At 40.3% G+C, this 20,881-nt stretch overlaps 1 protein-coding gene across 5 annotated transcripts in view; it reads left to right on the top strand.

Annotated features, from left to right (window-relative positions):
- CABCOCO1 (ciliary associated calcium binding coiled-coil 1) overlaps positions 1-20,881 on the top strand; it is a 246,978-nt gene that overhangs the window by 214,865 nt on the left and 11,232 nt on the right. For 3 of the 5 annotated variants that reach the window (XM_077125209.1, XM_077125210.1, XM_077125211.1), the window contains one exon: positions 16,130-17,092. The exons of the other annotated variants lie outside the window; for them this stretch is intronic. In XM_077125209.1, the coding sequence (XP_076981324.1) occupies positions 16,130-16,402 (273 nt within the window). In that variant the 3' untranslated portion in view covers positions 16,403-17,092. Of the gene's footprint in view, positions 1-16,129; positions 17,093-20,881 lie in introns of those variants that run through there. 5 annotated transcript variants of the gene reach the window in all.

The raw sequence follows: 20,881 nt of genomic DNA, 5'->3' as shown, positions 1-20,881 counted from the left end.
TAGTTTCCTAGGGATGCTTTAACAAAGTATTATAAACTGAGTGGCTTAAAAAACAGAAATTTATTTCACAGTTCTGGAGGCTTGAAGTCCTAAAAGAAGGTGCCAGAAGGTGTCATGATCCCTCTGAAGTCTGCAGGGAAGAGACTATTCTGTGCCTCTCTCCCCTGGCTTCTGGAGGTGGCCAAATGTTCTTGGCATTCTTTGGGTTGTGACGTAACTCAATCTCTGCCTCCATCATCACATGTCCATCTTCGCTCTTTGTGTCTCTTTTCCCCTTCTTATAAGGACATAACTCATCTTGGATTGCAAGTCTACCTTATTCTCATATGACCTATTTTCATTTGTTTAATTCAACCTGCAATGAACCTATTTCCAAATAAGGTCACATTCTGACGTACTAGGAGTAGGATTTCCACATCTCTTTTGGGGGACACAATTCAGCCTATAACACATTGCACCTCCATAATGCCTCTTCCTGCTTCTATCACCATAGTACTTTTTAATACAAGATGAAGTATGCCACGATGATAAGCATACAAATAAGTTTTATGCACATCTTACCTACCCTGCCATAAATTCCTGAGGGCAAGGCCCCATCTGCCTCATCTTAATGGCACCAACAGCCCCCAACACCAAGCCAGGAAAGAAATATCAGCAACTATTTTTGAAATCAACAAAAGGTCCTACTCCTTACCCTGACAAGCTGTACTTTAAAGAACCCTTGCTACCTAGTGAAATGACGCAACCAGGCTTCTCTTTGGAAACACTTTCTGTTTCTGCCTCCATGCAGCATAGTATCCTTATACAAAAATACCCGTAATCCACAAATGCCAAGAATTTAGCACATTCTACTTCATGATTCCCATGGTAACTCTAAAAAGCTGCGCACAAAGGATGTGGCCATGATAGGATATTAATCAAGAAAGGTTGAACTTACTCTTCTCATTGTTAATTCTGTTATTATGGCCATGATAAATTGTTACCTGGATTGCAAGTTGCTGAATGATGTCCACGCTCTCTAAACCCACAATCCCACTGCATATTGACCGTGCTATGAAGTACTATTTAACAACAGAACATTTGAGATAGTTTATGGAAGCCCTGGACTGGGTCACCACTTGTGCTATCTTGTAGATAAGCAGAAACTTACATATGCTAGGATGGGGCACACACACACTTTGTTCCTTTGTTCATGCAAAATTTGCTACTTTCTGCTGTATATTTGGTTTTTATCTTGGGTGCCATGCATAAACAAAGCTGGGTACATTGGTGTGGAGGGGTGGTGATTGCGCACGCCTCTGTTGATTTAGGGAATATTAAGAACTGGGGCGTTTTAATTACCATGAGTTGGTAGAGATCAATTTGAAAAACAAACATATTAGTAAAAACCCAAGAGTGATTTTGCTTTCAAAGGATTACAACTTGAAATCAGAGCATCCAACAGTTTTAGAGTTGGAAAAAATAGCAGAGATCAGTGAGGCCAAACCCCTCCTGTTGCATAAGAGAAAACTGAGCCCCAAAGAGGTGAAATGACATCAGAGCAGTGAAGACCTGGGTCTCTGCTCTTAGATCTTGTTCAAATACCAGGCCCACCACTCACTGGTGACCTTGGCAAGTCAATCAACTTCTCTGGGTCTCAGTACTCATTTGAACAAGGTGGACAATGATAGAGTTGTGAATTAATTCAGATAATGGATGTAAAGTAGCATGGTATCTCACATGGTCAATGATTGATAAATGCTAACTATTATTTATTATCGGTGTCATCAATCTTCTTCATCACTGTGTAAGGTCACACAGCTTTTTAGTAACTTTGCTTTTGATTAATACTTCTTCACACATAGTTGATTTGTTGTTGTTGTTATGTTTTCTCCCAATAAAATTAATCTCCAGATATAGTTTTACCATTATTCTGTGTTTTAAAGTGTTCGCCAAATCATCTAATAATGTCACAGATCTGGAAACAGAGTTCACTTAGCATGAATATGTTCTTGTCTTAAATATATAGTCACTCAAGAATTATTAATGATTTATCAAGATGTTTTACTTTCAAAAGTATAGAATCTCTTAGGATATTTGACTAGAATTCTTTTACACTTCCCAAAAGGCCCCAAATGAACAAAACACGATACTCTTTGTGGCTTGATCTAAATGATAATCAGTGACTCAGAAAAAGATGATTTCGGAGCATGACATGCAAATGTGGTATTCATGACTTTTGGTTTAAAGTCTGAGCCCTTTTCTTGGACTCATTTACTATAATTAGCAGACTGTCCATTCTCACAAGGGGTTACAGACACGCCTTTGGTGATGTCACATGTGACATGTCAGGCAAAACAGTAAGACTTCTTTGCTGAATAGCTAGACGCTGTCATCCCCCAACGCAACTTGCTATCTAAATAACATGAGATGCCAGAGAAGGAAAACACAAGAAACTTGGGTGACGAGTAATACCAAGGAAAGAGAAGGCCCTTTTCACACCAGATTCTCCATGAGGTAGTAGGAGATGAGCATGGAAGGACCGCCTGATGATTTCATCTAGAATAATATAATATTTTCAAGGAAAGATTCAAGTTTTCTGGGGTCTGTAGCTTATTTAATGGAGGGGGATGGGTGCTCTTTAAGTAAAAAAAATACAAAACATGAATCCAAAATTACTAAACCATTCCCAGGGCTCTGAAAAATGACATCCTTGGAGCTTAAGTGTCATTAGCTTCATGGTCATTTCACTGTTTGGTGCTTATTGTTCACAGATCACTTTAATTTAGATGAAGTTTAGCTAAACTGGCTAAAGGTCTTAGAAATAGAGGAATTCTGATTTGCCTTCTGGGTTGATTATTGAAAACAGTGTCACCTTGAGCAATTGGCCTAGCTTCTCTGATCTTCAGTTTCCCCAAATATAAAACCAAAAAATAATATCTACCTCATTTGGTTACACAGATTTTTTTAAGAATCCATGCAAAGCACATAAAGAATACCTGGCACATAAGAAGGGTGCAACAAATTATTGTTGTTGTTATTGTTCTTTCCAGTACTATCCAATGTTTCAATCCCTGTGAAGATTGGTCAGATACCTACTTTGACATCTTGTCTGCTTTACAGAAAAGTAGGTGTTCTAGTTTGCAAGCTGTTGGAATGCAATATTTCAGAAATGGAATGGCTTTTTAAAAAGGAAATTTATTAAATTGCAAGTTTACAGTTCTAAGGCCATGGAAATGTCCAAATTAAAACAAGCTATAAAAATGTACAAACTAAGGCATCCAGGGAAAGATAACATGAGGTAGTAGGAGAAGAGCATGGAAGGACCACCTGATAATTTAATCTAGAAAAATATATTATTTTCAAGGAAAGATTCAAGTTTCATGGGGTCTTCAGCTTATTTAATCGAGGGGGACAGTTCAAGAAGGCCAGTGAAGTTCAGGGTTTCTCTTCAGCTGGAAAGGCACAGGGCAAGATCTGCTAGCTTTCTCTCCAGGCTTATTCAACAGCTTGCCAGGAGCTCTGTCCATTCTGTTGACTCTGTTGGTTCTGGTGGATCTCATGGCTCTTTCCAAAACGGTTCCCTCTCAAAGGGCTCCAGTAAGCAATCCCACCTTGAATGGGTGGAGACATGTCTCCATGGGAACCATTTAATAAAAAGTTACCACCCCCAATTGGGTGGGTCACATCTCTATGGAAACAATCAAAAAGGTCCCAAGCAATATTGAATGAGGATTAAAGGACATGGCTTTTCTGAGGTCTATAATAGCTTCAAACCAGCACAGTGAGTATGGGACAGGAGCCAGAAATGGAATTCGAACCAGTTTATTAACAGCCCTTGACAAAGACAGAAGTAATTGCGATCCAAGCATTTATTCTCCTTCTACTATGCCAACTTTTCTGAATCAGCTGTGGTCTCCCAGTAATGGCCATGGGCAAGGGATGGCTTGGAGATGGGGGAAGGGCCTGGGATGGGGGCTGGGCACAAGCACTCGACCCACCACTAACTGGCTGAGGCAGCTCAAGGACAAACATTTGGCCTCTGCACCTTGTTTCCTCCTCTGTTGGGTTAAGGTTGTGGACTAAGCGTTTGAAGGGCTTGTCCTATTCTATCTGTGCTTTCTTCTGAGAATATAGACAACTCCTTTGAGTTTAGGAATAGGGGCTGAACTTTTCATTGAAAAGAACAGTCCTACTTTCTGGGGTGTCACATTTCAGACTCTGTAAACAGGGAAGACACGTGGTGTGGATTTGAATTCAGGTTCCACGACTTAATACAGGTGGGGCCTTGGGCAAGTTGGTCTCAGGGGATGGTAATAGCACCTCCCTTGCAGGGTTACAGTGAGGATTAAATAAAAGATGTGTGTAAAATGTATAGTATAATGAATGAGACATTATATATGCTTAATTAATGCACGTGATTGATGATATAATAAAATCATTTTACATAAAATGACATAAATTATTGGTATTTATTATACACAGTAAAATAAAAATTATTGTTATTATGTTTTAAAGCTGTGAAAGTCCTGAATCATAACATATTGTCATCACATTTCAACATCTGTCAAACAGAGATTTCAACCAACTTTGAAGAAAAGAATAGAACACAGAAAGAGACAGGCAGAGTCAAGGAAAAAAATAAAACAAAAGAAACTCAAAGTATTCAGCTATTTCTCACAGTGTGAAGGACCAGAGCCTATCCAAAGAAGTGGAATGCCTGCAAAGGGCAAAAAGATTTCATCTTTTGTGCCAAGACCAGTCCTGACCATCTGGTACACCAATGAAAAGCATTCTGCGCCACATCTGACTTTAGCAGGAAAATGTGCTGTGATCTAATAGTAATGTCTGCTGTGGGCATGGGCCGTGTGGTGTGGGAACATATACCACAGACCTGCTATCTCTTGATCCCCTTCTCATGGCAACCCAGATCATTTTTCCAGGTTCTGTCACTACATAATGAGTGAGAGCACTGTTTTAACCAGCCAATAACTTCAATCTTCAAGACAAAGAAAGCCTTAATATTCTTGTAAAAAACAGATTTTTTTTTTTTATCATACGCATACCAAGAAATTGCCCAGGAGAGAAAAAGAAAGTCCAAGTCTTAGTCTGTTTCTTCCTATTGCTTTATTATACGTCTATTTGGACTCTCTCTACTTCTGTTTAATCTCTACTGTTCTCAGCAGTCAAAGTCTGTGCGTTAATTCTCTGTTGAGACAGAAAAGAAAAAAAAATCCTTATTTACAGATTCCTAATTTAATATTTCAAAACAGATCATGGTCATTTGAGCTCCCTACTATACACCTAGCACCTGGCACTAGCCTTGGCACATCTTAAGCATGAACTAAGCATTTTTAATGAATTAATAAGATTTATGTCATGCCATCATCCCCATTGGAATGTGGGCTTCTGAAAGAACAACACGGCATAGTACTCATTCTTTGCTTCCTTTCCCCCACTTCCTCAAGTGTTTGGCGTATCTCGTTCATAGTAAAGGCTCTCTAAATATTTGTTCAATGAATGCAGTATTAATGCCCCGGGCTGCCAACACTTCATAGCCTCAAACTTCTTCTGCTACCTTTTAAGGCCTCTTGCTGCATAAATCTTTCATATCAGTGCATTCCAGTATTTGAAAATTTTCCATTTGAAGAGCTCACCAGAGAATACTTCCCATAAAAAGGAACAGTCCCCTATATTACCTTATTACTCACTAATTTCAGAAGAAGCACTGTTTGCTGAATTCTCCCAACCTGCTTCTTCCTTTTTTTTCCCCTTTAACTATTGCAATCTGCTTTGCTCCTGAAGCAGTCCCTTAATTCTGAGGCGCTGGCGGCAGCCCCCCATGAGTCAAAACTTCTTCCCAGTGAGGTGCTTTCCTTCAGAAGGGAAATCTCTCTTCTCATTGTCTCACTGAAGCCCATCTCTCTTGAACTTCCATGGGGTCCTTTTGACTGAAGGAATTTCCATCTACCAAATCCAGTAAGTACCTTTATAGATCAGTGGCTCACCAACTGACTTTTAACACTCAATCAATATGTGCTGCGTTTCTATCATGTGATGGTTAAATTTAATTTAAAACAAAGAGATTTCTTCACGCTCTTATTTCATTTTGCTCCAGTTTCCAAGGCAATTTGTGTTTGTGCAGAAACCAAATGTTTCAGCAGACAGATGGATGCTGGTGTTTTATTCAATAGCACTTCCCCACTACCTTAGCTACCTCCTTACCTACCTACCTTCTTCTCATCTTTCTGGTCTTATTTGTGTTCTCCTTCTACATTAACCTTATTTTCATTTATTTTAAATTTATTTTGTCTTATTTTATTGAATGCATCTTTGTAAGTCATGATGCATCATTTTGAAATAAAGTATCATACACATATGATATGATAGCCCTACAATGGACATCTGAGTTAGCATTGATATAGCTCCTAACCTCCCAGATGTTTACAGTTTGCCTAGAAAAAAAGATTTGTTTGAGGAACCTCTTAATAGCAGTGCAGGGGGGTGAATGCCAGAGAATGGCAGGTATGCAGGAGGTTCCTAGAAGGTTACACTTGAAGGGATGTTCAGAGTCCTCCAGGTGAGGTCTGTGACCTGCCTGAACTCACATGAGTAGTTGGTGGCAGAGCTGCAGCAAGTGCTCAGATCTTCTAACTCCAACCCAGCGCTTAGCGTTGAGGCAAATGTATATGTTGGTCTGTTGAGGCAAGTCACCCAGCAGATGTGACACAATCTGCCATCATAGAACAAGCACCATGTCTTCTAAGAGTTACCCAAACAAATACCTAATCTGCTCTTACAGTTTGTTTTTCAATATTTTTTCCCTGAGTCTAATGGAATCCAGATTACTACTTTGATTGATTGAAAGACTCTCTACCTTGATGCTGAATCAATTCAAATTACATTTAATTTTTAAAACACTCATCTCTCTCCAAGAAGAATGTAAATCATCTTATGGAGAAAAAGGAAAATTAGTAAAAAAAGGGAAATACGCCTTTAAAAAATAGGAAGTAAGTCAATAATAAATGATAATATTGCTGCATTTGCACCTAAAATACGGCTCTGAGTTTTCCGGGAGTCCAATCAACAACGGAAATAGTTGCATGGTTCTCTTTAGCTGAGAAGCAAAAACATATCTTCTCAGAGGAAAATAATTTTTCCTATATCAAACTCTGAAATAATTCACTTACAAGGAACAGTAAATATGAGGATGTCATAAACAATATTTTCAATAGCTCTTAGCTAAAGTAGGAGCAAAAGATACACAAATCTTTTGTAGCAATCTTAACTAATAGGCCAAGAAGTTGTCTTAAAATAAAATCCCAAGAGAAAGATTCTTTGAGGAACCAAACAGTTTCAGCTTAATCAAAGGAAAAAATATAGGTAATCTTGAGAAATGGACAAATTACATGAGTCTTAAATTATCTTCCCTTATTTTTTCTCTCTTCCAGGCATATCATACATATTAAACAACTTTAAAGACATTACTTTCTAGCAAAAGCATAGAATACTATCAAATGCAGAGTTAAAACTTTGACAATATACAAGCAGATGTTAAATTTAATATTGCCTCATGCAAATTATGGAGCATAGCCAATATTCCTGCCTGAGTAGAAGGCTTCTACCCGGAGAGTGGCTAAACTTACCAGTACAGAAGAAAGTTCAAGGGTCCTTATTGTGGCCTTCCTCAGTAAAATGGCAATGACAGTTGCCCAACTCACAAAGTTGGGGAGTGAAGAGTGATTGTGATGACCTGCAAGACACCTGGCACCTAGTTGTTCTCAATAAAGTGTCTGTGGCATGCATAAATACAAGAATGAAGTTTCCATTGGTACTATGAATACCCACTGATCACTGAACATTCATCTTTCCAAAAGACATCACAAAACCAGCCTTTAAAAGATTTCCGTTTTCTCTCCTTTTAGCATATGGTTGTATCTCATCCTGCTATCCAGAGCAGGGGTCAGCAAACTACAGCCTGTATGCCAAGTCCAGCCCGCTGCCTGTTTTTGTAAATAAAGCGCTATTGGAACACAGCCATGCTCATTCATTTCCATATTGTGTGTGGCTGCTTCACTGTAATAGAGTTAAGTTTTACAGTAGAAATGATATGGCAAAAAAAACCCAAAATATTTACTATCTGACCCTTTACAGAAAAAGTTTGCTGACCCTTGAATAGAGCACATGTTCTCTTGGACATTAAGCATGATGTAAAAGTCAGCATAAGCCAAACTAAGATTTTCATCTGGGTTGTGCGTGCATGAACCCACTCCCACCTCCCCCACCCACTGCACAACCTGCATACCTGTTTCCCTTTTCAACTCTACTATCAATCCAAGTCTCTGTCCTTAATGTTCCTTTATTTTCACCTTTTTTAATCCAATTAAGTCGTCAAATCAATGTTTTTCTTACATTCCACTCCCACTGTAGCACAGTCTCCTATCAGTCTCCGTGCTCTACTGGCATATTCTTGTGACAATGCCATCTTCACATTATTACAAACTCAGTTCAAGAACCTACAGCCCCCAACTCTGCAAATGAAGTCATTACCCTCCCTCCTAGATGGGACATGACGTCCGGGGGTGAAAGTCTCCCTGGCCATGTGGGATTTGACTCCTAGGGATGAACCTGGCCCTGGCACTGTGGGACCAACAATGCCTTCCTGACCTGAAGGGGGAAAAGAATTGTAACAAATAAAGTATCAGTGGCTGAAAGAGTTCAAATAGGGTCCAGAGGCTATTCTGGAGGGTACTCTCATGCAAGCTTCAGTTAGATATTGCTATTTACCATGGTCTGCCAAACCCCAACCAAAACCATTTCTGCCAACCCTAATGAATACCTAGAACTCTGAGATTCTACAAAGTTTCCACACACTTTGAACACTTTCCAGAAACCTACGCTCTCCAGATGAATTCCTAGGTCAGATATGTCCCAAAACCCAGAGCAACCAACCTCTCCAAGAACATCAATTAGTTCCATCCCCCTATCTCATAGTATCGACAGCCCCTTCCAACATGAAAAGGTTAGAATGGGCATAGCCTACATACCCCTAAAGACTGGGAGAAAGATCAAAGGAGAAGTTGGCGTTAGAAAAGATAGGATTTAACAAAGGAGTATGACTGCTGAGTCTTTATATTGATATTTCTTTTAGTCTCCAGTGTCTTGGAGCAGCTAGAAGGAAAAACCTAAAACCATGGAACTGTAACCCGTACCATATTCTGAAATCTGTTCTATAACTAATTGTTGCAGTGTGCTTTGAAATTTATTAAAAAGGGCATATACGTATATAAAATAACATATATTTATATGTTATTTCTCACAAGAAAAAAAAATTTTAAAACCACCCATAAAAAAATAGAAGAACCTTCAGTGGCTCCCACTTACCTTCCGCTCTGAGTCAGAATTTGCTCTGCCTGGCTTTCAAAGGAGTTCCCGGTCTCTCTCCACAGTACATGTAAGACCTCAAAGCGCGTTTCTCCTCATTCATTACCGTGTCCTCTGGTTGAGCCCGTCTCCATTAGCGCCCACCTTGCACAATCTCACCTGTTCTTCCCTCCAACCTTGGCCTCCTACCTGATCAAGGCTGGAAGAAGATGGCCCTGAAGAGCTCATGAGGTATGGCTATGATGGCATGAACAGCAAAAGAGTTATTAGAAAACCCAGCAAAATTCCCTGAGTCCTGCCTCCCAAAAGGAAATCCAGCCTTTTTCCTTGCAAGGCTGCAAGGCTTTCCCCATTGCATCTCATTTCTCCTTTGTTAAAGATAGAGCAAGGATGAGGGCAGCTGAGATCAGGAAATGCTACTCCAGGGATCTGCCTTCAATGATTTGGTTTTGAATGATTCCGCTTTCCCTCCCTTCTTTTCCTCACTTAAGCGTTAAGTCACAACTTCGGGGAAGGAACAAGTGCTAAGCCAAGCAAATCCACTTCAGGATCCTGGTGACACGCCCTCCCACTGCTTCTGTCCTGGAAGCCTCTACATCTATCTGGAAAGTCCACAGTCTTTGAATGGGAGCTGCCTGCATGAGGCTGCCAAGACCCGAGCATTGTCCAAGAACTTCAAGAAGCCTAAATTGGGGCCTATCAAATCATTAAGGAGACTTCTTTCAGGGAATGTGACCCCGGGGACTCATGAGAGGCGGAGGGAAGACTGAAACTCTGTTTTGCTCTGATATGCAAGCCCACAGGAATCTGGCTGGTTGTCAGTGAGAAAATGAAAGTCCCTCCCTGTGCTTGACTCCAGGAAGTCAAAGGCCAAACCAACCCTTCTGCTGGAGGGTCACAGACCCTGTATCTACAAGCTTATTATCCTCTTCAGTGGAGACATTTGGCAAGTCCAAATGGCTTGGTGGACTTCTTATCTCGAATGGTTATCAGCTTTCCTTCCCAGAGAAAAAAGCACCAGCACTGAAGTGAGGACATGATCGATTGGAGGGAGAAGCAGGCATAGCTTAATATTGCACTGTTGCTGTCTTAAAATTCTTAATAGATTTTGAAAAATGTGCCCCACAATTTCACTTTGCTCTTGACCCTGAAAATTACAGAGCCAGGCCTGGGGAGAAGTGTGTGTCCAGGCACATATGTGTTTTCATGCATGTACACGTGCATGTACGTGTGTGTGTGTGTGTGTGTGTGTGTGTGTGTGTGTGTGTTTGGCTGGGGAGGGTGGCAGTGAGTGATGAGTGGAGAAGTCATGGCAGAATTCCAAACCTGGGAGTAGACAATAATGAGGAGTATATTCAACTAGAATTCAATTCACACTCTGTCACTGTAATATGGCATTCAGTAAGTTTTTATTCTCTCTAATTCTCTGTTTCCTCTTCTCTGTCTACTGAATTTCTGTTCAACCTTCCAGATGTGTGAGCCACCACCTACTTACTCCATGAGGATTTTCCAATCACCTCAGTTGAAAATCAGTTGTTTCTTCCTCCCAAATATTCCTCAGTGTTATGACTGTGCTGCAGTTATAATGCTGATTCAGTTATGCCTCACCATAATTCGTTGTGGGTCTTTTGTCCCTTCACTAAGCAGACTTGAAGACCTTTAAGGACAAGCATTACCTCTCATTCCACACCACTGCTGCCCCTGTTCTCATGGCGCCGGTGATGAATAGGGACTTCTCAACTTGAAATGGAAATAATAACTCTGGCTGTATCTACCGCGATTATGTTTTTTGCAATTTTTATTGTGGCAAAACGCACATAACATTTAAATGAACATTACCAACATTTACAATTTTGTGCAACCATCAACACTATCTGGTTCCAGAAATACTCATCATTCCAAAAGGAAACCCATACCCACGAAGCTGTCACTCCCCGTTTCTCCCTTCCCCCAGTCCCCTGCAAACACTAATCTGTGGTTACCTATTTACCTGTTTTGGATACTTCATATAAATTGAAAATATGTGTGGCCTGCAGTGTCCAGCTTCTTTTTACTTAGCATGTTTTGAGTTTCATCCATGTGGTAGCATGTATCAGTACTTCACTCCTTTTTATGGCTAAATAATAGTCCATTGTATAGATATACTGTATTTTCTTATCCATTCATTAGTTGTTGTACATTGGGTCATTTCTACTTTTTGGCTATAGTGAATACTATACCATTATGTGTTAATCATATAATTCAGTATGGAACTGTAAGTGAATATTAATTTTGTTATAGAGATGGGTGGCCTATTTACTCATCTCTTCTACATAAAGCTATAAGCTGCAGAGGGCAGGGAATTTTCTTGCTCTCTGTGGATTCCCTAGGATCTTGGCTAGTATCTGAAAGAGTAAGAGAGAGATTCTGAGTATCCACTACATAAAGCTTTTTCCCAAAGTATGTCCTACTAAAGAGTAACTTGCGCCTCAGGTAATTTCTAGGTTAAAATAAATGATGCCTTGGCCAATGTATAGGCTATCTCTTTGAAAGGGACAAAATGCAAATTAGCATTTGGAGGTAACTCAGAAATTTTGCACGTAGAAACCTGTCCAACTTTTGTTTAACCCAGCAATTTCAGTGCATAATTAAATGTGGAAACTCTTCTCAGCACAGTATCAGTCGCTGTCTTTGGAATGACACAAGACACATTTTGGGAAGTACTGGTGTTGTGTTACTGAAGCATCATTGGAAATAAATAGTATGTTTGACTGCATGCTGTATAAGAGCAGAGATTTAATCTGGATTTCTCACTGCTTAAGATGATACCTGGCATACAGTACAGATTAAATAAATATTTTTTGAAGAAATGAATAAATTTTAGTGACATTCCCAACTTGGAATTTGGGGCATTGGCCACTGGTAGAGAAGAAGCCATCTGGCCCCAGTGCATCAGCTGCTATACCTCTGGTCTTGCCCCTAAGCAGAAAGCCCACTAGGGTTGACTCTACCTAAAGAAGAAGGTTCCCACCCATCCAATATTGGCTTTTTGCCTTCCAAGATGGCGGGTCCCTGTCAGAGCAGACCAGGAATATAATCTTGGCCCTAGCTGCCTGGTTAACTCTCCTTTGCTAGCATACCAAGATTTCCAAGGATGCCCACACAAAAATAAGGTTTCTTTACAGGTTTGATGAGTCCACAGGCTCTCAAGTGAAAGCTCATGAAAGAATGAACTCCCTTCCCCTGCCTCCAGCCAGCCCATCTGGGCTTAAACAGACGGATACCAGGGATACCAGGGAAAGGGAAGGCAGCTTCCTCTTTTCCTGGCGAAGTGGCTTCCTTTTCAGAACCTTTAGCTCAGCTAAGTGGAGACACCTGGTGTTTGTTGCTGCAACTTCAAGAACAATACATCAAAGGCTGCAGGGAGCAAGTCGGCTCCTCATAAAAACTGTGCATACACAAGGACAATTAGAGAAGAGGAAATACAAATGGCGGCCCATCTCACCCCTAGGAATTCAGTCTTCCTTCGCAAATTTCCCACCATCTTACTAGTTTTTCTGTATATCCTTGGCTTCAAAACATGGGGAGAGAGGAGGCACCCCAAATCTGTGCGAAGCCAAGAAAGAGAAGAAATACTGTTTCCCCACTGCTTCGTTTTGTCAGTTGTTAAATCAGAGCGCTAACTTTTGTGCAATGACTGTTTGGTAATACTTAATAAGTAGCTGGTGAAGCACAGTTCCAAAAAAAGAAGTTTTTAAGCCTCTACAAGGCCAAAGGAATATTAAAGTTTCACTACAGAAGAAATATGGCCACTGCCAAGAACTGATTAGTCATAAAATCCACGGCATTATCATCATTCATCATTGCCTCTCTTTTAATGACTAAACTAAAAAGAGAGACATCAAAGTTTTCAAAATAAGGTTATAAAAACACTGTACACAGATGAGGCCTCCAAATATTTTGATAGAACCTGAACAAAATAGATATATATATATATCTAGAAAAATCATTGAAATAAATCACAAAACATATGTTGTTATGTTTTGCTCTAAAAAACCATGACGTTTATTCAGAACCCTATTATGGTAACTGCTTAGCTTTTCATGCATTCCTAAATTACCATGTAATCTAAAACCTTGTTTTCAGCTGCCCTATATTGGAAAGTCCCTTAAAATAATCAGGATGATTACAGGCTCGTATTCAGAAAGAAACTTGCTTGTATTATTTTAAATGAAAGTATTATTTATCAGACAGGCGCCTTTAAAAAAAAAAAAAGCTACCTCAGAGAAACAGAAACACAATGAATTCAGGAAATACCTAAACCAAGCATTGCATCTTGGGCTCTCTACATTTTCAAACACATGGATAGTTGGTGTAAAAATATGTTCTTTTCCTGCAGGGACTTGACTGTAATTAGTGTGCCAAAACTCTCTCACAGAGATTTCATTGTCTTATCTACTTACATCATCTTAATGCGATTTTATTTTACTTTGTCAAAGTCATATTAATGTAAATGTGTTCTTGATAGCAAACAGAGTTCTTTTTTATGCAAAACAGGATTCAGCTGACTCTAATAAAACAGCTTGCAGTCTATTAGGCTATAACAGTAATGTGCTTATTTTGTTTCTCAAATCAAGACTGTGTCAGAAAGCTATATACGGAGATTTGTCTTGTTTTTCACAATAATTGCTAGGGTGGGGTTACATTATGATCTTTAAATGAATAGTATCACTTAGAACAAACATTTCATATATCTTTTATCTTCCCTTGCATACAGTTCTGAGTTTTCTTTGAAAATGCTGCGTTACTTTTCCACATAAGTCATCAGAATGTTTCCAAAGAATTTTAACTGCCAGATTAATTATATCTTGCAAACAAAGATAGATTGCTTACATTCTTTATTCAGAATTCCTGCCAGTATGGAGCAACTGGCAACAAATTAATTTCTTTTGCAACCATGCAAAATGTTTTGCTATGGAAAGCTCTGGAAGGTAAATGGATCCTTAAAAAAAAAAAAATCAGGTTGCTCATTCTGAAAGGCTAATCTGTAAGCAAAGAACACAGGATCAAATGTACTTGACTACCCCTCCTCTTTTCTAAGCATCTATGTTATAGCCTTCCAGTTAATGTATTCAGTTAGTTAAGTATTGCTGTGACCTGGTGGCAATTTTTGAAATCCAGGGAATTTTTTTCCCCCTTTAAATTCTGTCTCCCCCACAGAGCAGAGTATAATCTGTTTCCAGACAGTCTACATCAGCTGTGCCTTTACTACAAGCCTCTAAAATGTTTTAATAAATTTATCAACCAAAAAATAGTACAAATATTTCATTTCCTTTGATTCTCTCTCTCTCTCTCTCTCTCTCTCACATACACACACACACACACACACGCACACAGCAGAAAGGGGAAAGGGAAAAAAAAGCCTCTGCCTTCATTGCAAATTCTTGCTGGCATGAATCATTCTAAGTAATATTTGCTTTAACTTTCCTGTGGTTCTACAAACAACCTTTATATGGCTGAACTTCAAAGCGAGGAGAAATAAAGGTTAGAAATGTGATAGGAGTAATCTATTATTAGGCATGAAACATTAAACCACTTTTAGCTATAAGTCTTTAAAACCTGAATAATCTAGGTTTTTAAAGTAGTGCATATTTATTGTGCTTTCACTTACTCAGGCATTTATCACAGAGGAGTATTTGGGAGAGGAATATTTTCCAGTGCACTAGGCACCCCAATTTGGTTTAATTTTTCCTAATATTTAATTTAGAAAAACGGTACTATTATAACAGGGTTCTCATGTATCCTGGCCAAAATGCTTGGAGTTCCTTGCAGAGTAAAATTAATCTGTTACCAGCCTGTCGGCTTGCAAGTCAAGTTTCAGTGCAATAGGCACGGAGCGGGGAGGGCAAAGGAAGGGGGTAAGCAGGGAGCTAGGGTGGGTAGGGAGATAAGATCTTTTTCTTTGGGAAGGAAAGAAAAAGCTTAGAGGAATGTCTCAACCTACCCATGCCATCAAATGACAGAAAATAAGCTGAAGTGTATTTGAGCCGAGGGAGTGTTTGAAAACATTTATTAGCTCCATCCATAATGTTACATTCACTGCAGGAATGTTAATTGTGAAAATCTGTACTGCAGTTATTTCTTTAAGCAAGGGGGCTGCACTGAATGGAAATTCAGCTCCTTGTTTCTTTTTCCTCCACATATATTTGCACTTAAAAAAAGAGAGAGAATGTTATGAAATAAGTCAGATGTCAGATGGAGAGCTTTGTAGCACAAGGGAATGCAAAACAGTGTTAAGGATATATGCATATGCAGGGACAAAAAATAACATCGGTAACATTTTGTACGTGATTAAATTTGTGCTCCTAATACAGTAGATTAAAAATAAGTCCAACTGTTAAACATGTTAGTGTTCAGCCACTGCTGATGTGCCAGAAAAGCAGCAGTCCCCGGGACCCAGCCTGGCTTTCCCTGGTAGCCTTGAGGAAATCTGACACCTGCAAACCTGAGTCCACAAGCCCATCGGTGACCCTCCAGTTTGGGAAGTCCTCATTTTCATCCGTTGATTAAACCCCAGAACCTACTTAACATGTCCTCACACTGTGTTAAAACCGGGTATCTCCCTGCAAAGACGAATACTGGTTCGGGGATATTGGTTCGGAAGAATGGAGAAACCTTTGCTACCAGCCAGCCGCAGGCGAGTAAAATTAAATTGTCGTCTATCGGGTGTTCGTCTGTGAAAGTTGTTTCCTTTAAGATTGTTGTAAACCCTACCTTCTCTCCTCAGGAATTTTATGTCTGGGCTAGAGGGAGGATTGGATCCCAAAATGTCCAAACTGGAAGACACTGCGACCAGAGCCCACGCCGTCTTCTTTCCCGGATGAGGCCCAGGAAGGTTCATTTCAGGGATTGGCCACAGTTACCAGGAGCTCTGACCTGGCTGGGCCTGCAACCCAACACCAGGTTTCCCCAAACCTCTCTGTCGTGCAATACCCATCTGCCCCTTCAGTTTGCTCAAAAAAGAGCACAGGGAAGAGAAGCAATACGTTTCTTCAGCTAAGTATAGTATTGATCCTTTACCTAAATGCTGTGTGATTACACCTGTAGGTTTTATTAGTGTGAGGGTGTGTTTTAGACAAAAATACAAACTCTCCAGTTCTCTTTCTTCCACAAAAACTGTCCCCTCCCAGCTTCCCCCTTTCTCCCCCTCCAGTGTATTTTTCTGGTCTTTGGTCAATCTAGTTTAATAGGTTACCTGTTGCTGATGCTTTCACTTCCCATGAAAGTTGAGCTTTCCACTGTGACAAGCTCTCCAGAAACAGAAGGACACGAGCTGTGACAACTGTAAATCCCCAAAAGCGATGTGGAAAGTTACAGATATTGCTAGAAAAGGAGGACATTTAATTGACGCTATTTGGGGCCTGCAGGATTGAACCAGAAGGTTTCTGAGTAACACATATCTAAACGTGGCTTGCCAAAGATCCACACAGTTTTAATTTGCTCTACAAATTTGGTTAGCCCAATAAAGTGTAAATATCAAACACTAGTTGTGGAGAGCATTAAACATTAACCAAATGAGACCTTAAAGATTTGGGCATTAAAATTAGAGGAGAAAGATAAGCCAGGCAACTCTGGGAATTAGAGAATGCTGTTGGCTGAGTAAAAATAAAGTAAAAACCATTTTAAGATTGGAAATCATTTCTCTCCACAAGACATTTCTTTACTGCCCCCGACCCCCAACCCCCAAGATTATATTTGTAAAACCAAATAAATTTACCGAAGTCATTTTGATTTTCTGATTATTTTCCAAGATGAACTGTATTATCACCCAAATGGACCCTGAACAGAGTATTTCAATTGCTGTCCCCACCTCCCTGAGTCCCTAGGACTGTGTCTCTTATCCGTTTTCTCTGTTTGTCTGTGTTTCCAATTGCTTAGCTGGGGCTCAGACCTCTAAAGCCTGAATAAACTTTTGCTGAATGGAAAAATGAAAACACCCCCCGAAGAGATAAGAATAGCTCCCAGACTCATCCATTCAGGCTGGTTCTTTACTGGACAAACAAACAAGTACTTGAGTGCAAGAAGTTTATTTGATAGGCAAAGGCTACACCAACAGAGGGTAGGAAAGTGACACAGGATAGGGAAAGCAGTCAATGCAAGGCACATTATCAAGCCAGCTACCATTATAGGCAAGTGGAGCTCGATCCCAAAGAGGAAACTCTGGGAGCCAGCACAGAACACGCTCCTCAGACTTATCCCACCAGAGAGGAGGGAGCTGAGGTATTTACAAGTCAGCTTCCATCATCGATAAAGTAGATCCCAAGAGGAGTTGTTTCCCTGGCCCTGCAGCTGGCCACACAGGCAAGCAAAGCAAGTTTTGGAGGCCACGGGAAACTTTCAAGCAAAGAAATGTAGGAGCTGGCACTTGGAAAACAGGCGGGCAGGGTCTAACATAGCGAGGGCGAGCGGTTATGGGACAGGCCCCTTTGGTGGAGTGTCTTGATACAAACACTAACTTCTGAGAAGTTTAACCGCAGTCCTTTATCTTGTCTAGAAAAGTGGCTGACACATTATAGGGGCTTAATCAATATTTGCTGAGCTGAAGAAGAACAGAGTCAGACATCAGTTAATGGCTCTTTTAACGCTTCAAACATATGGTTTATGCTCTATTTATTTAATGTCCAAAAGCTCAAACTCTTCTCAGGAAATTCTGTAATATATTGGGTAATAGCACAGGCTTGTGTCAGACAGACCCAAGTTTAAATCTCACTTTCTAGCTGTGTAACCTTGGGCAAGTTACGTCCTTTCTCTGAGTCCCAATTACCCCATTTGTAAAATGTCTGTTTTATAAAATGAAATGGTCTGATACACAAAGTAAACAATATAAGGCTTTGTAGTGTAACAGGAACATGGAAAGAGTTCACTACCACTGTCCTGACTCCCTGACTTCAAATCCCACGTCTGCCACCAACTATCCACGGATCTTCAAGTGAGTCCTTTAACCTCTTGGCTGCAGAGTTTCCACATCTCTAAAATGGAGACAAAGTTATTGAAAGGTTTAGGAGGTGAAAGGATGAGAAAGAAGAAAGGTAGACCAGGAAATTTAAAGTGGGCAGGTTTATTTCTGCGCTCCCAAGCAGAGCTCACCGAATCCAAGATGCAGGGAGGAGAATCTACACCTGGGCGATGGCGTGGACAGTGTTTAAGCAAGAGGGTCAGGTGACATCCAGAAGGGGCAGTTCTCCGGAAGTCAGGTGTCCGGAAGGGGCGGACCATCAGTTCCGGAAGTCAGGTGTGCAGAAGGGGCCGTTCCAGAAGCCATGTTGGGAGGGGCCACACAGCCTCCGCAGCTCCAGTTGTAGTACCCTTCCCGGTTTCCTGGACCTAACAATTATCCACTGCTTTTTTTCACAGAGTGAGGACCTAAGCAGATATCATGAGAGAGTTAAGTCACACTTGTAGAGCATTTTGCGAATTATACAGTCTTTTATTATACATCACCTCATTCCTAAGAGGAAAAGGTTTGGACCTTACATCTTTCTGTGAGTGTAGGGGACTGCATCTCCATTTATCTAAACGCCCCAAGTTCAATTTGTGTTCAGAATAAGTTGCGGACTGAAGGATTGTTCAGAGACCTTTAAGGTGCATAGGTGCCCGGAGGGACGTGAGCTTGTAAGACTCAGTGATGCCTGGTCAGGGGGTCAGAGTAGTCATAAGAGGCAGTCTCCTCCCGGGGACACACCCACATAGGTCCTACAGGCTCAGGTTCAGCAAGGAGTGTTTATGGAGACTCAGAATGAACCAAGAATAGAATTTATAGCAGGAGCCATGGAACCAGTGAAGTCATATGACCAGGCATCTGAGTGGGGCTGACAGTATGTACAGGTAAGGAGGGTCCCGTGCACTCTAAACCAAGAGAGGGAAGTCGAGAACCTAGCCAGGGGGCCATGCCTTTAGAATGGTCAGCTCTGCTGCTGTGCCGACAGACAGTGGATAATACAAAGACGAACACCTCTTCACTATCCCCAACTCACAGATGATCAAATTGAGGCTTAGAAAACTAAGTTCCTTCCCCAATTCACATAAAATTGAAGTCCAGGTCTGCCTGATACCAACCAAAGAGAGGTTTGTAAACTGCATCACACTGACTTTCTGTAATGGCAGAACACTGTGATACCCCCCTAACTGTAAATAAAGTAAAATTAAAAAAAGCTAACTCATAATGTATTTTTTTTACTTTAAACATCCTGACGGAATAATATTTTTAAACAAAGTATTGACTACCACTGGACTGATCATTAAAATTATGAATATATACAAATATACCGTGGTTCTCCAAATGCTCTTCTCATCCTAAGGTAATTCTAAGCCTTCCACAAAAATTCAGCAGAGTCGACAAGAAGAAATTTAAGTAATTAGCCCTGTGTGCGATCAGCTACCTTCACTGTATCTCAGTGGTGTGCTTTAATTTAGGAGAATCTACGAATCAAATAATAATTGCAAAGTTTCTATTCATATACAGTACACTTTACCCTGCAACTAAGTGTTCTCGTTTATTCCTCACAACAGCCCTCTGGGTTAGGTGCTATTAATATTCCCTTTTATAGATGGTAAAACTGAAGCTCAGAAAGGATGAAGAACTTTTCCAAGGTCAAGTTTAAAGTGAAGGAATGGAAGAGCTGAGATGTAAATCCTGACCGCCTGAATCCAGAACCTATAAGCTTGTCCACAGTTGTATGCTGTCCCTGAGGCTTGATTTCTTGTACTAGATAAGTCCCCACTTTCATTCAGGCATTACTTATCAGATGAATCTAAGACTGGGCTTTTAAATATTGTGAACACTTTTTTTATTGTACTTGAGCAAAATTTAGTTCCATGGGATTCTTGAGAACACAGTTTAATTTCCAAAACCAAATAAACCTGTCATGATATAATGGTTAAAAAAAAAAAGAATCAGGATATATCATTCTCAATTTTGTAAATATTTTATAGAATAGTTAGTGAAATTTATCTGTAAAATTATACATCAGAAAGAGATCATATTTTATATGAAAGTTCGTATCCTGACATTTTTCACTTAAAATTACTTTTTGTGTACATAAATGTGTACAAAATTAGATTCAGTTGTCAACTTGGCCAGGTGAAGGCAGCTAGTTCTATTGCTGTGGACATAAGTCAATGGCGTGTGAACCTCATCTGTTGCTGATTACATCTGCAGTCAGCTGGGAGGTGTGCCTGCTGCAATGAATGATGTCTGACTTAATTGGCTGGTGCTTAAATGAGAGAGCTCAACGTAGCACAGCCAAGCAGCTCAGCATACCTCATCTCAGCACTCGCAGCTCAGCCCAGGCCTTTGGAGATGCAGAAAGAAACCACCCCAGGGAAAGTTGTTGGAACCCAGAGGCCTGAAGAGAAGGCCAGCAGAGATCACCCTGTGCCTTCCCACGTAAGCAAGAACCTCAGGTGAAAGTTAGCTGCCTTTCCTCAGAAGAACTAACGAATTAAATCACCTTTCATTAAAAGCCAATCTGTCTCTGGT

The sequence above is a fragment of the Tamandua tetradactyla genome, chromosome 13, assembly GCF_023851605.1.
Source record: "Tamandua tetradactyla isolate mTamTet1 chromosome 13, mTamTet1.pri, whole genome shotgun sequence".
Classification (NCBI taxonomy): domain Eukaryota; kingdom Metazoa; phylum Chordata; class Mammalia; order Pilosa; family Myrmecophagidae; genus Tamandua; species Tamandua tetradactyla.
This window is presented reverse-complemented; position numbering and strand designations above follow the sequence as displayed.